This window comes from Pelodiscus sinensis, chromosome 12 (assembly GCF_049634645.1).
Source record: "Pelodiscus sinensis isolate JC-2024 chromosome 12, ASM4963464v1, whole genome shotgun sequence".
Classification (NCBI taxonomy): Eukaryota; Metazoa; Chordata; order Testudines; family Trionychidae; genus Pelodiscus; species Pelodiscus sinensis.
In genome coordinates this window covers 49,017,637-49,033,039 of record NC_134722.1, presented here as the reverse complement: position 1 = coordinate 49,033,039, position 15,403 = coordinate 49,017,637, and the positions used below count along the sequence as shown (strand labels likewise).

Here is a 15,403-nt window from a genome sequence, read left to right as displayed (position 1 = left end):
CCGACGGCTCTGTCGGTGTCACAGACTGGCGCCGGTCCTGCTGGGCTCCCCTCACTCTCCTGCCTCTGGCGGCTGCTTGCCCAGAGCTCTCCGCGCTGCCCGACGGCCCTTCCTTGCCCGCTCGCTCTCCCTCTGCCCAGCAGGGTTCAGTTGCAGAGCCCGAGATGCCAGCGTGGTGTCGCTGCCTTAGGCTTTGTACGCGCAGCCCCCCACTTGTGCACTCGGGATCCGCTGCGCTTGCTGGGTGCGCTGGGATAAGCGCGGGGCGAAGACGCGTCCCACGCCTGTGTCCACCCCTCCCCCGCACTAGAAGCGGAGCTGGGATCCGGGTCGAAGTGGGGCAGAAAGGCCGGAGCTGTGGCATTGTCTCAGCGAGCGCAGAGGTCGCTCCCCTTTCTCCCTTGGGGATGGGCCCTGGCGGGCACTGGACGCAGCCCTGGGAAGATGGATGAGTTCTCCGTTCGTGCTGGCGAGGGAGGAACGCAAGTTTACTTTTCACACCGCCTTGCTTTGGGGGCTGGCCAGCACGGGGCTCTCGCCGCTTTCCTGTGGCTCCTCTCCGCCTCCCACCCCTCCAGCCGCCTTTGGAAGAAAATCCCCCGGCCCCCCCCGTGTGTTGGGAAGGAAACGCGTTGCCTGCTGCTACGGAATGAGGCTGCCTTCCAGCAGGATGAATAGCCCCCCGCCCTCCACCCCATGTGCCCTGGTTCCCAACTAGCCGCGCCGCGTGCTGGGCAGCTCTGGCGGGCCCCTTGCCACCAGGGGGCCTTAGCGGGCTCCCTTCTGCAGACGGAGGGGTCTGGCGTGGGAGCGCCCTGGAGCCTCTCCTGCCCCTCTGAGGACAGGGCTTGCCTAGGGGGCGCGGGGGGAATTGAGAGCCCCGAGGGCCCCGGCTGCAAACAGGAAAGCACCCAGCTGTGTTGGGCAGGGGCCGCCCTGGGGCGACACAGCTGTGCTGGCACAGGCCCCAGGTGGAGAGGGATGTGGCCGTCCCTGCAGCTCTGTGCGGGGGCCCCGGGGGCGCTTGGGTACATGGCTTTGCCTGCATAAGCTGTGCCAGCATTGCACCAGCACAAGGCAGGGAGGCGAACAGTCCCCCTTCCCAGGAGCCGGTTAGCCCCCAGCTACACTGGAGTCACTTCTACTTGACAGTCTTGATGTATTATCTCCCCAGTAGCTTGTGAGCCAGGGAGGTGCTCTTATCCCCGTTTAACAGATGCGGCTAAGTGACCCACCCAAGGTCACGCAGGGAGTCAGTGACAGAGCAGGAGCTCGACCTCAGGTGTGCCAGGACCTAGACTAGCTTCTTAATCTCTGGACCCTCCTTGCCTTTATTTTCCAGTTGTTCTCTTCTCTCTGCTGGGGATTCTGCCCAGCTGGTTTGTTCGTATTGCCTCTTGCACAGCAGAGCGCCCAGCTGCCCTCACGCACTCTGGCTGGAGCTGCCCCACGCCAGCAATGCTGGGACAAAAGCTGTGTGCTCCGGGCCTCTGTTCCCGGGGGCAGGGGCTCGCTGTGCGCCCAAGGGGGCCTCTCCTCTGGTGCACTGCGCTACATCCCCTCTCCCCAGATCCGTTCCCTGCTGGGTGCCGGCGCATCGCTCCCCTCCTCTGCCTGGGGCTTGCTGTAGTGCAGGCTCCAGAGGGCTGTGAGATCTCGCTCTAATCCGGGTTGCTGGGCTTGGTGTAGGTAGGGGGATCTGGCTGGGCTTTGACTGCCTAGGTCCGCGTAGGTCTGGCGGATCCCTGTGGTCTGAACTGTGACTTTGCTGTTGTGCTCTGGCTAACCCAGGCCATTTCGTGGGACTTCCCTTGCGTGGCACGCACTGTGTCTTTGAGCTGCGGGCGGATCCAAAAGGACCTTTCTCCTGCCTCTCCTCCCCGGTACTGTGTGTTTGGGAGCACGGCCGCTGGGATCTGTGTGCAGATGTGTGTGGTGGGTGAGGGCTTGAGAGCGGAGCGGGATCCGCCGCCGGAGGGGCGTGGGGCTCTTGGCACTTGCAGACCCCTTGGGATGTTCACGACTGGCTCTGTGCTCCCGGGACAGGTCCTGCCTGCTGCAGGCTTGTGGGGAATCTGCCCAGCACTTGTAGGGTGGGAAGGCACCTGAGTGCCCAGGGTTGAGGCTTTTTGTCCTCCCCTTGCTACCCCGTCCCCTGAGCAGCTGGAGGGAGACTGCTCAGCCCGCCAGGGGGTTCTGCTTTCAGCACCCCTGGTCCTGCTGACTCCTCTGCACCCCCCGCAGGAGTCGTGAGGGAACGGCTCTCACGTTGCCGTACATTACGTCTAAGTGGCAGGCGATGCCTTGCAGAGGAAAATGCAGGGTGGGGGCTGCTTTCTCCTCACACTGCCTGGAAGCCTCCTCAGACGCCACTGACACTACTATCAGATCAGTTCAACCAGAACAAGAGGCAAATGAACTTGACCTAGATCTGGGTAGCAGAAGAGACCTACAACTCCCTGGTTTCTGTGCCTTGGAACGGTGTAGAGAGAAATCTGCACTCCCGACAAGCAAGGAAACTAGCTAGCTGTTACAACCGGAGCATTCCCTCTGGCCACCTAGGCCCAGCCTCAGCCGCCGGGAGGGGAATTCTCCTCTCAGCGGTGCCAGCCTGGCTAGCTGGGGGCGCAGTAACTATCCGTGAGAAGGTCTCTGCTGGATGTTTTGACCTGGTTACTATTCACATTTCCTTAGAGGCTTGTTCTCCTTTCTGAGGCTTGTTCCAATTAGTGTCAACAGGCTCCGCTTGTTCCTGCCGCGGAGAACCCCCTCGCCTCCCGGAACCCGGCCCACCCGGCCGAGGAAGACTTGGCTGGGAGATTCTGTGCGTGGCAATGGTCGCCCCTTGGTGCAGCTATCTAGCACCGAGTTGGGGAGGGACAGAACAAGGAAGGTTTGGGGCTAAAGGCAATGTACTGAGCATCAGGAGAGTGGGTTCTGTTCCTCCCTTTCTGGGCCACTTTCTCTGTAGAGCAGAGAGCAACCCTGCCCCTACGTGGGGAGGGGGAGGGTATAGGCATGTGAACAGTTAACTGGTTAACCAGTAAGCCTCACCCTTCGCGGGTGAGACTTACCAGTTAAGGTTAACTGGGGGGGGGGGGGGCTGGAGCAGCTCCCTGCCACCTCCAGCTCTGGGGTGGGGGGAGCTGCTCCCGCATCCTGGATGGAGCAGCTTCTGTCTGCAGCAGCCCAGGCACCAGCCAGAGAGGGGGACCATTTCAGTCCAGCGGCAGGCCGGGGGCTCCCTTCCCCTCTAACCAGCTGGTAAACCCCCACTGGTTCCCAGTGCGAGGGAATTGTACCTCCCTAGTCCAGCACATCAGAGCTTGTGAGCGGCTCAGCGTCCATGGGGGGGAGAAGCGCGGTGGCCTGGGGAGGAAGGAAAGGAAATCTCTGCTCCGGTGGGGCGGCAGCGGGGGAGCGCTTCATGCTGAGTGGAGGGGAAGTGCCAGCTCGTTCTCAATGACTTCCGCCCGTCTGTCAGTGAGCGGCAGTCCGAGCCCCTGGTGCCCATGTTGGTGTCCAGAGGGCTGTGCCATGGCAGAATTTCTTTGCAGGGCTGTAGGACCCAGCTTTTTGCTACATTCACTGCTGTGCTTGGCAATTGGCTGGGAGGTATAGCTAGCCTCTGCTAGAAGGGGAAACTGAGGCACTGGAAGGGACTGACTTGCCCCAAGTCACCCGACAGATCAGCTTAGACCTGGAAACCGATCTCAGCTCTCCTGTGTCCCGCCTCGTAGACCAAAGCTGCCAGCCTCTGTTGGTTCCCCAAGCCACGCTGCTGGCGGCGGGGGCCAGGTTATCCCAGCTGTGCCGCTCGCCCCCCTGCAGCGCCCTTGGGCTGGCCGGCCCCACGCTCATGGCCATTGCCGGAATGATAGGACCAGCTGATGTCTCTGGCACCCAGCCTGTTGCCATGGCAATGGCAGGCACTTGTGCTCCTGCAGGATATTGCCTCCTCCTCTGCTCACACAGCGCTCCCCGTCCCCGGGGGCCTCTGGGGGCCTCGTGCTCCCCGCCCGCCCCGGGAGGCGCACGCTGGGCCTGTGGAGGACACACCTGGGCGCAGCGCTGGCCTGCAGGAACGCGCATCGCGGGAGGCTGCGACTGAGCCACGGAATCGGTGACTTCTGCCTGCCGCGGTTGGGAGCTGCAGGGTGCCCACGGCCCCTGAGGCCGGGCGCTGATGGGATCTCTCAGCTCCCAGCCGCTGCAGGTGGCGGGGGCACCCCAAAGCGCCCCTTGGCTATGGTTGGCAGGGGACCCCTGGAGCTCCAGCATGTAACCTCCGGCGGCCCCCTGGCTAGGCGCTGCGCTGATCCCCTGGGGGCGCTGGCGCTGATCCCCCTGGGGGCGCTGGCGCTGATCCCCCTGGGGACCCTGATCCCCGCTTGTCACACATTGTTAGCAACAGCCCTGGCAGGTCGCTGCTTCTGTGAATGTTTCTTTATTGCCCGTGACCGGTCTGTGGCTCTTACGGCAAAGCTCCATCACCAAGTCTTGGCCGTAGCGATGTCCCGGACAGGCTGGGCGCTAGGAAATCCAGGGCCCTTCTCTTTCCTGGGTTCCTCCTGGATTTCCTTCCTGCTCCTTCGGCTGAGAAACCCAGGCTGGACTGTTAGACGTACCAGCCAGCAGCCTGAGTGGCTGGGTTTTGGAGGCCGCGCTCTGCAGCCCTGTGAGCCCCACTCCCCGTCTTCAGCCTTTAGGGCCCAAGGCTGCCCCTGGCTCCCCTGGCCCGCGCTGCAGCCTGCAGTGCAGGAACCTGCCTGGACGGAAGTGTTGCCGAAGTATAGCCAGTGCAGCGCAGCCTGCCCAGGCGCCGTGTCAGGGGCCTGTGGCTTTCAGCAGTCGCTCAGGTCAGCAAGGGCCAGGGCGACCCTCTGGTCTGACCTGCCCAGCACAGGTCCTGGTCTGTCTGGTTCTGGCTGTGCAGCAGGTGTGTCCTGACACAAGTGCTGGCGATGCTGGGTTGTGAGCCCAGGTCCCTGGCTTGGTTTCAGGGCTACTTTGGCTGCAGGGATTCATTTGAAAGGAGTTCACTTGGCTGTGGGCCAGAGCCAGCCCGTGAGCTGAGCAGGGGCAGAAACAGGCTTGAGGCCTCGTTCCCTGCTTGGCTTGCAGGCTGGGTTATGAGCTCTGCTTGGCCCTGTTCACACGGAGTTGGCAGGGGCAGTTTCACACTGTTCAACCCTGTTTAAGAAGCATCTGAGGCTCTGTTGGTGCTAAGGGCTTTGCTGGGCGCGTGGGGCGATGCGGCAGCTCCCTAACCGTGTCGCTGTGTGGTTTGGTCTTGCCATGTTGATCAGCCCTCCCCGGCCTGCACACGTGAGCTGTTCCTGGCAGCTGAGTGCCCCGTCGCTCTGTGCGTGGTTAAAAGGGAGCGGAGTAGGCCTACATCTGTGTTACTGTCACACCCAGCAGCCCTGCCTTTCGCAGCCAGGAGCTGCAGCTCTGGTCTCCTCGGGGTCTCCTCAGGCCGCGGCACCGTTCATGGCACTGTCAGCTTGGAAAAAACCAAGGCCTCTCTGACCTGTGGCGTGGGTGCCAGCTGAGACTGAGGGATGCGAATGGTGCCAGGAACGTGCCGTGCTCATGTCCACGCTGCCAGTGAGCACTGTCCCAGGACCCAGATGCCCTGCTTAAGGGCGCCTCGTGCTCGAAGTACGAGGAGGCCTGGAGCTGCCTGGGGGGGCTGTGAAATAAGCTTAGTTCTGTCCACACAGCAGCTTACTCAGGCGCCCCAGCTGAATTGCAGCTGATTTTGTGCATGTCCCAGTGGCTAGGCAGGGCATTGCAGGGGTCCTGCCCCACCCCGCGGGGAAGGAGGCGGGCCGGCTGCCTTGTTGGCATCCCGTAACCCGTTCACAGCTGTGTGCCCCTCGCAGGCTCCCTGCTGTGCACGTGCTGACAGGACCCGAGGAAGGCAGACACAACCGTGCTCTGTGCATGGCTGGGGCCCAGCCCCGTTACTGCTCTGTATCGCCGGGGCCCTGTGGCAGCGCCTCTTGGCGCACGGCTGCGTGACCGCTAGTTGTGGTGGGAAGAGGAGCCGGGCCCCGATCGCTAGTCGGCTAGGGCCCTGCCCGTTGGGGGGGGTGGAACTACCGGCCCCGGGGTCGTTGGCACCTTTTCTGCAGAACTCCCCCGGAAGGCAGTATGCTCCCTGGGCACGCCTCGGGGACCAGGCCCTCCGGTCCATGGGACAATTTCCATCGGCTGCCACAGACCTGGGCTGACTTGGGACCGCTGTTCTCAGACCTAGGTAACTTCCATTTCCAGACCGCGTTCCCTCGCTTGCTCACGCTCTGCCGAGTCCCTCTCCCGCTGTCGGCCAAAGCCGTATCTGAGGGGGCGGGGCTGCAGCGCGTCAGGTGGAGACGCTGTGGGCTCACAGCAGTGTTCTCCCGTCCGGCTAGGAGAACCACCTCTGAGTGACAACGGTTGCACCCAGGTAGAGTGATTGGAGACCCAGGAGAGCCCTTCGTGTGGATGACTGCACACGGCTGATTCACTTGGAGACCTGCCCCGAGCCCGCTGCCAGATGCATTCACTCCAGAGCTGGGCCGACCCAGGAGAAATCTCAGGCCCAGAAGAAACAGGGCTTGAAATGCCTGTGCTCGCCCAGCCTGGGCTGCATCTCCCAGGCTTTGTTCCGCACCCCGGGGCTGTCGCGCTTTGCCGTTTCTCTCCAGCAGTGCCCGGCCGCGGCCCTGGCGCGGGGATTGTTGTCGTCCTTACTTCCCCTGGAGGAAGCTGCATGCGGTTACTTAACAATGTTTGTGTGCGCAGGGGCCTCCCCTGTGGATTGGAGCCTTTTGTTTTTCAGGTTTCCAAGCTCCGGTCCCTGTAGGCTCAGACACTCCCCGCTTGGCTGGGCTTGGCTTGCTCCAGGGGACTATGCTTCCAGCAGCCAAGGCTGAACCAAGAATAGGCGTGTTTCTCTCCTGCCTGGGAGCCACCTGCACAGAGCTGGGCCTGGGTTGGAAGGGGCCGCATCTGCTCAGAGGATGGTCTGTTTTCTGGCCTCTGCTCCTTCCCAGGAATGCTTTCGGCCAGGGATGGCTTGGGAGACTGCTGCTCGCTTCGGCACCACCGTGTGCTTGGGAACAGGAGCGTTGGCCGATTAAAAATGGGTGGGAGGGGGCTGTGCGTGTTCAGCTGTGTGCTTCCGAGCCCCGCGCCTCAGGCCTTTCACAGGAAACAGACGCCGCAATCAGCAGAGAGCTGCTATTTGCATCCCCAAATCAGCGTGTTTTGTCTCCTGCATCTGGCCGAGATTCAAAGGGATTGTCTGCACAGGGTGTTACTGGGCAGCACGCTGCTGGGCTGGAAATCCCCCTCCCCCCAGCTTGCTGCACAGGAATGCAGGCTGCAGAGAAGCTGCTTGAGATGCTCTTGTGCAGAAACAGGCCTGGGGGCTAAGGGAGAAGCAAGTCCTGCAGGGCAGCGACCAGGCAAAGCATCTGCAGGGCTGGATCCTCCTTCTGGCCCTTAACTGAGGCTGCCTGCAATGGTACATGCCCATCTGCACCCTTAGCGGAGCTCCCCGTTGGCTGGGACTCGGGCTCTGAGTTACTGCAGAGAACCCTTCCCCAGGCGCCTGGCTGGTGGTCTCACACCATGCGTGGGGTCAGGCAGAGTAGGGATGAAGTTGCCTTTTCCGTAGGGTGGGGCGTGGGTCACTTGCTGGCTTGGCCGGGAGAGAATGGTGGATTCCCTGTCCCTCGGGCCTTCTGAGGCCATCGGGCGCTCAGGCAGAGGTTGGGTCTGTCTCGGGACAGGGTGGCGAGGGAACGCAGCACTGTGGTCTCGCCGCCTGAGTCATGGCTCCGAATTCCCCACAGCTGTGACGGGTGTGATGCCCCTGGCCTGTAGCTTGACTGTCTAAGCACTTGGAGGCAGTGGACTGCCACCCCCAAAACTTCAAAAGTCACAAGGGGCTTCAAAATCCCGGTTTAAAACCACATTTGGGTCTTGGTTTGCCTCCTGCCTCTCGAGCTGCTGGGGCCCGTTTCCAGCGCTTCTCTGCAGCCAGGACTAGAATGGTACTTTTCAAAGCAGCAAGTCAAAGCTGGAATTCCCGGCTGATCTCACAACTCCGGGAGCGGGGGCGGTAAGAGGCCAAGTACCAGAGGAAGCTGTTGAGGCTGTGCTCATCTGGGGGGTGTGCGCGGGAGCCCTTCTGGTAACAGCCTGTCTCTTCGGTGGTTTGCTTCCCTCACAGACCTCCTGCAAGTAGGAGGAAGGTGTGAGGGAGATGATCAGTAAAACATCTGGGGATGGAGTAGGACCCCTTGCTGCTGGATGGGATCAGTTTTGTGAACTGCCACGGTAGCGGTGTAGAGAGGGCAGCAGCTGGTGGTCCCCAGCGTTGGTAGATCTGGCACACGCAAGGTGGACGTGTTCAGCCTAGTGCCAATATCAGCGCCCTTTCCAGGGAACGAGGTGTTCCGCGTAGGGATGTCAGCAACTAGTGGATTAGCCCATAAGCAAAAGTGTATTGGATAGTCGACATGCTGGTCGATTGGTCGCCCCCCGCTATGCTGGTCAACTGGTCGTTTCCCCCTCCCGCCCCCCGCTATGCTGGTCAACTGGTCGCTCCCCCTTCCCCCTCCCGCCCCCCGCTATGCTGGTCAACTGGTCGCTCCCCCTTCCCTCTCCCGCCCCCCGCCATGCTGGTCAACTGGTCGCTCCCCCTTCCCCCTCCCGCCCCCCGCTATGCTGGTCAACTGGTCGCTCCCCCTCCCGCCCCCCGCTATGCTGGTCAACTGGTCGCTCCCCCTTCCCCCTCCCGCCCCCCGCTATGCTGGTCAACTGGTCGCTCCCCCTTCCCTCTCCCGCCCCCCGCCATGCTGGTCAACTGGTCGCTCCCCCTTCCCCCTCCCGCCCCCCGCTATGCTGGTCAACTGGTCGCTCCCCCTCCCGCCCCCCGCTATGCTGGTCAACTGGTCGCTCCCCCTCCCACCCCCCGCTATGCTGGTCAACTGGTCGCTCCCCCTTCCCCCTCCCACCCCCCGCTATGCTGGTCAACTGGTCGCTCCCCCTTCCCCCTCCCCCTATGCTGGTCAACTGGTCACTCTCCCTTCCCCCTCCCGCCCCCCACTACGCTAGTCAACTGGTCGCCCCTCCCCCCCCGCTATGCTGGTCAACTGGTCCCCCTTCCCCCCCCGCTGTGCTAATTAACTGGTCGCTCCCCCTTCCCCCTGCTACACTAGTCAACAGGTCAGGTTGTGCCCTCCCCTCCCCCCGCTGTGCTAGTCAACTGGCTCCCTCTGCCCCCCGCTACACTACTCAATTAGTCGCCTCCCCCCTTGCTGCCTCTATCGGAAGGAGGTAGCTGGGGGAAGAAGTGGGGGTGCTTCAAAGCGACAGCGCCATATGGCGCCCTGGGCTAGCTAACGGCATTTCGAAGCAGCAGCGCCGCGTGGAGCCCGGGGCTAGCTGGGGACTCCCCTGCTGACCCAGGGCTCCATGCAGCACTGCTGCTTTGAAATGCCATGGAGAGCACGGGGCCAGCAGGGGGCTGCTCGAGTTCCCTGCTGGCCCCGGGCTGCCCGCAGCGCTTTCGCTTTAAGGTGTAGCCACAGCCCGCTACACGCTTCAAAGGTGGCGCACCCTTCACGACAATCGAGTGGTCTGTCTGCTTAGCTGGTTCATCCCAATGGCCGATCCCGCGCCCAAGGCTAGGGACGTCCGTCCGCTAGCCGCCTCTCGAACTGGCTGGCTCAGGTGATCGTTGCCGTTTTAAACAGTCAGCACTAGCCTGCGGCGGCGCCGCGTCGAGACGAATCAGCAGGTCTCAGCTCCTCGCGGCGCTGCTCTCTGCTGGGCCGAAGGACTTGCCTCGTGGGGCGGGGGCTGCTAGCGCCCTGGGAGCGGAAAGCTACTGTCCGGAGCTGCATTGATTCCCGGGCTGCCTGCCCGGCTGCTTTACACCAGTCCAATTCCCACCGGTACCCGAAGTCGTCCCTTCCGAAGTGCAGCTGGCGGCCTCTGATGCTCTGGGCGGAGGGCGGGAAGCCCTGGCTCTGGGGGTTTGGCCCACGTTTAATGACCACCTGCCCGTTGCAGTTTCTCTGCCCCACCCTCTCGGCTGGCGTAGGCCTGGAACTTCACTGGGAGGTGGCGTCCTGGCTCCCCGCTTCCACCTCCCTTGTCCGCACCAGTCGCTGGGCTCAGCCTGGATCCCATGTGCTCTCAGCCCCTAGAGAGAGGGCCCGAAGCGTCTCCCCTCCTGCCGCTGGGCCGTGTCCTGGCTCACCTCCGTGCTGTCTGTGTTCTTGCAGGTTATCCTGAAGGACCTGGAGGTTTTGGCTGAGATCGCCTCCTCCCCTGCGGGTCAGACAGAAGGCCCGGGGCTGTGCGATGGCTCCGATACTCGATCCAGCCAGTCCGAGTTGCATGTTCCCATCAAAGCCAGCCAGCTGAGTTCCTCTGGTAAGTGCCCTCCACCCACACCTGGCTGACAGCTAAGCATCTTCTCGTTCCCTAGCTGCTTCCCGTCCTTGCTGGGCAAGGGCACTTGTCTGATTGGCTCACGTGGAGAGGAATGAATCCGTGCAGGTCTCTTGGGTGTTTTGGGGTGCAGAGGAGTATGCCATGGGGCAGCAAGAGAAGAATCTACTTCAGATCCTTTCTGCCCATCGGTGGATCCCCGGGTCCCCGCCGTGTGTTAGAGCTCTCGACTGGACGCATTCCAGCCACGCTTGGGCGGGACTGAGGGTACGTGTGCTCTGTGCCGCTTTTGGCCACGCTGCCGGGGCGCTACGGTCAGACCGTGGAAACGCTGCTGGCTTGACGGCAAAGAACGTCTCCCCCATGAGCCACGTTTACTGAGCGGGCAGGCACGCACTCTGTGTACACTAGTACTGGCCTGGCGGGGCTTTTGTCGCTGGGCTGGGGGCGGGGGGGGGCTTAAAGTACCCGTGAAGGACAAAAGCTGCTTTGCTCAATTGCCGGTATGGACAGAGCCTGACTCTCTTCAGAACTAATAGGAAGTGCTCAAAACAGAGCCACCTAACCTCTACCTGGAGAAAGGAGAATGGAGAAGGCAGTGCAGTGAGCTGAGCCATTCATCGGTCAGATGCCATGTAAATAAGGAGGCTTTCGGGTGCCCGGCTTAAGAGGCTTTGATTTTTTTCCTACAGTTTGTGAGCCGCCGAGAAAATGCACTAGATGGTGGGGTCCCGGGGGTTGAGCTGGAAACTTCCAAGAACGGAGGCACCTGGGTTGTAAAGGCCCCACCTGCCCGTGTTCGTAGCGGCACGCACCGAAAAAGCCAAGCACACTTGGCTTGTGTGTCTCCGCTCAAGTTGGGTGCTGTCCCGAGAGCTGGGACAGGTGAACTGTTAAAGCTGGAGGAGGGAATCCTCACGCTTGGGGGTTTGTAGAAAATGGCATTCCCGTGTTGGTGTCGCTCTGGAATCCACCCGCTTCCCCGGACAGCAGCGCAGCAGGTCAGCTTGCGTTGTCTGTAACTGTCCCAGCACTACAGGCTCGGGGTGCGATTCGGCTCCTCCTCTGCACCTGTGCTTGGCTAGCTCCCTTTGAGCCAGACTAGGATCAGTAGGTCCTGAGCACGGCCCCGCGCTCTTGTGACTACTCTGTATGGCTGAGCTAGCGTGAGCATGGAGTCACACCCTAGCTCAGAGTGTAGACGTATCCTGCCGGCGCTCGCTCTGCCCCCTTAGAGCCAGGCTTGTCCGCCTGGCCAATAACTCCATTTCCTGCTGCAGTTAAATTCCCAGCGTCCCAGGGCCTGCTCACCCTGTAAATACTCCATCATGCTCATTGCACAGCTGCTAAGAAGTAGCAGTGTAGCCACCTGTCTCCCGCCTGCCTCCCTGCCGCCTTTTCTGCGATGCCGGCTGCCGGCCTGCTGCCTCTTTAGATGCATCGTACTGTTGCAGTGAACAGCGCCCTCGCTGCGGCCTGGAGCCTCCCAAGGGCTGACCCGCAGCACGAGCTTGTGAAAGCTAATGCAGTGCCTGGTGTGCTCTTGAGCCTCTCTGTGTCCAAGCCTGGCTCTGCGTGGGTGGAGTCACTTGTGCGTCACTGGCCAAGCCGCTCCAAAGCTGCATTTTAGATCATGCTGCTGCGGTCTGGCTGAGGTTTCCTTCCTTGTGGTTTATCTAAAAATAGCCTGCCGTCTGAAGGCGTCTCCTAACGACTGGGAACAGAAACTAGGCTGCAGTTGTTCAAGCCCAGTGCAAAAACCACCAAGCGCTTGGAAGAATCTGGCTCCATCCTTCTGTGGAGTGCCAGCAGCTACCGTGGCAGTGTGCGTAGGGCACACGCTGGGGGAGCTCTGCTTCTGGCTCCGCCCATCAGCCTCTTTTCACAGGCTTGGCACTTTTTGGCAGGAGACTGTTTGGGGCTGAAATTCCCAGGGTTGGGCTTTTGCCCTAAAGTGAACTTGTTTTTGAAAGAGGGTCTTGGAGCCAGTTGTGTTTGGTTGCCCTGGGGTTTGAGATGGGTGGAAATACCCCCCCCCCCGTGGTGGCCCGCTCCGGTGCCTGAGTGCCGAATGCTCAGGGTTGTCCAGAGTGGGGGGAGGGTCGCTGCTAGGCTGGCACGCTCTGGGTTTGAACTCGGAGCTGTATGGCCTTCTGGAGCGTGGCGCAGAGAAAATCGCTGCTCTGCGCCTCATCTCCTGAGCGGCTGCACGGTCCCGTCTCATTGCTGCTGCTCAGCTTTCCCTAGCACGCCGCTGGGATGCACGCCTCTGTCTGCAGAGCCTGCTGGCCCCGGCCTCCTGCCTGCACAAGATGCCAGCGTGATGCCTGATGGCGGGAGCACCGGCCCTAGCTCCCAGACCCGAGGGGGGTGAGCTCCCTCCCCAGGCACGAGACGCGTGTGTGCTGCCGCCATTGCTGGGGGGCGGCAAAGCTCTCGCTGATGGTCTCCCGGGGGAGGAGCAGGGCAGACCGGGCTTGGGAGGCAAGGAGCAGCCTGCGCGGGGAAGGAGGCGCCAGTGTCCCAGAGTCTCTGGCTGCAGGTCAGAAAGCCAGGCGCTCCCGCCAGCGCAGGAAGCTGGCCACATGTCCATCGTCCAGAAGCAGCTCTTTTCGGTCCAGGCTTGCCGCCCGTTTCCAAGCCCCTGGTGAGGGGGAAGGGCCTGGCCTGGTCCACGTTCTTGCCCTCGCTTCCTCATTCGCATGGGTCCCCGGGACGTGTCTTGGTCCTTCCCCTCCCAGAGCGACGGGCTTCCTCCGAGTGTGCGCTGGGTGCCTTCCGGAACGCCGCCGCCCTCTTCCCGCGCTCCTGCCCAGGCTGCCGGGTGCAGCTGTGCTCAGCCTCCCGTGCTGGACACCCCGTTGGGAGCTCGGAGCTCCCGTTGCAGGCAGCCAGGCCAGCCAGCTGGAAGCTTTGCGTGTCCCGTCCTTTGAGCCCGGGGCCCTGCTCCAGAGAGCGCACCGGGGAGGTGGGTGCAGATCAGCAGGTGGCGCTGAGGGCTGATCTGCTCCCGCAGGGCCAGCATGATCCCAGGTCAGGCCGGGCCAGCAGCCCCAGTGCAGGGTGGGGAAGGGCTCTGTGTGCTGGGGCCCTGGGCAGTTGTGGGAGCAAGGTTGTGCCATGGGTCCCTACCCCGCAGTTCCCAGCTGCTGCAGATGCCACGGGGCCTGGAGCTCTGAACCCCGGTGCGTGGGGTGGAGAGACTTGGAGCTGGGGCGTCCAGCCCTTCATACATAGACCCTCCTCTGTGTCCGCTGGGCATCCGAAGCCCTCCAGCCAGCACGTGTGGGGGCCATCCACCAGACAGGGCATGGACTGGGGGCGTGGGCCTGTTGTCCAAAGTGCCCTTGTTTCCAGAACCGTCCCCAGCCGCTCCTGCCTTCTCCCTGCCCGGTGCGTGTCCTTCTGGGATGCTCACTGCGGGCCAGGGCGTGCAGGGCGATGTGCTCTGGGTGCCTCCTGTCCTCAGCAACTTTTCTCCAGCCCTTTCCATTTTCCTGAGCCACTGTGCCCCGTGCCCCATGTGTGGCTCTGCCGAGCACCAGCACCTTCTGAAGGGCCAGTGTCTGCTGCGCTCCGAGCAAGCCAGCTGCCCCATCAGGTCAGTCCAGAAGAGGAGCAGGAAACCTCCTGTGAGGGCTGCAGATCCGAGTGAGAGCGACACGGCCGAGATCCTGCCGCGCCAGCCAGTGGGACGGCTCGCGGGCTCCGTTCCAGCCTCGCCAGCCAGTGGGACGGCTCGCGGGCTCCGTTCCAGCCTCGCCAGCCAGTGGGACAGCTCGCGGGCTCCGTTCCAGCGCTCTCCTCTCTGCCATCGCTGGGTTAATGGGGAATGGAAAGTGCTTGGATAGGCTGGACCTGGCTAAACCAGGGCCTGCTTTCTGAAATGCTAACGAAGTGCCACATGCATTTGATATGGTCTCGCATTTGATACGGTCTCGCATGATATTCTTATTGATAAACTAGGCAAATATAACTTAGATAGGGCCACGATAAGGTGGGTGCATAATTGGCTGGATAACCGTAGTCAGAGAGTTGTTGTTAACGGTGCTAAATCCTGCTGGAAAGGGATAACAAGTGGAGTTCCTCAAGGGTCTGTTTTGGGACCCGTACTGTTCAATATCTTCATCAATGATGTAGATATTGGGATAGAGAGTATGCTTATTAAGTTTGCAGATGATACCAAACTGGGTGGGGTTGCAACTTCTTTGGAGGATAGGGACATAATTCAAAATGACCTTAGCAAGTTAGAGAAATGGTCAGAGGTAAACAGGATGAGATTTAATAAAGAGAAATGCAAAGTGCTCCACTTAGGAAGGAACAATCAGTTCCATACATACAAGATGGGAAGCGACTGTCTAGGAAGGAGCATGGCGGAAAGGGATCTAGGGGTCATAGTGGACCACAAGTTGAATATGAGTCAACAGTGTGATGCTGTTGCAAAAAAAGCAAATATGATTCTAGGTTGTATCAACAGGTGTGTTGTAAGCAAAACTCGTGAAGTCATTCTGCCGCTCTATTCTGCACTAGTTAGGCCTCAGCTGGAGTACTGTGTCCAGTTCTGGGCGCCACATTTCAAGAAAGATGTGGAGAAACTGGAAAGGGTCCAGAGAAGAGCGACAAGAATGATTAAAGGTCTAGAGAACATGACCTATGAAGCCAGGCTTCATGAACTGGGCTTGTTTAGTTTGGAAAAAAGAAGATTAAGGGGGGACATGATAGCGGTTTTCAAATATCTAAAAGGGTGTCACAAGGAGGAAGGCGAAAATTTGTTCCTCTTGGTTTCTGAGGACAGGACAAGGAGTAATGGGCTTAAAGTGCAGCAGGGGAGGTTTAGATTGGACATTAGGAAAAAATTCCTAACTGTCAGGGTGGTCAAATATTGGAATAAATTGCCAAGGGAGGTGGTGGAATCTCCCTCTCTGGAGATATTTAAGAACAGGTT

General features: G+C 61.1%; 1 protein-coding gene across 1 annotated transcript in view; it reads left to right on the top strand.

Annotated features, from left to right (window-relative positions):
- The window catches only part of VAC14 (VAC14 component of PIKFYVE complex), a 108,597-nt gene that overhangs the window by 38,502 nt on the left and 54,692 nt on the right, over positions 1–15,403 (top strand). The window contains exon 13 of the mRNA XM_075940642.1: positions 10,290–10,440. Within this exon, the coding sequence (XP_075796757.1) occupies positions 10,290–10,440 (151 nt within the window). The remainder of the gene's footprint in view (positions 1–10,289; positions 10,441–15,403) is intronic.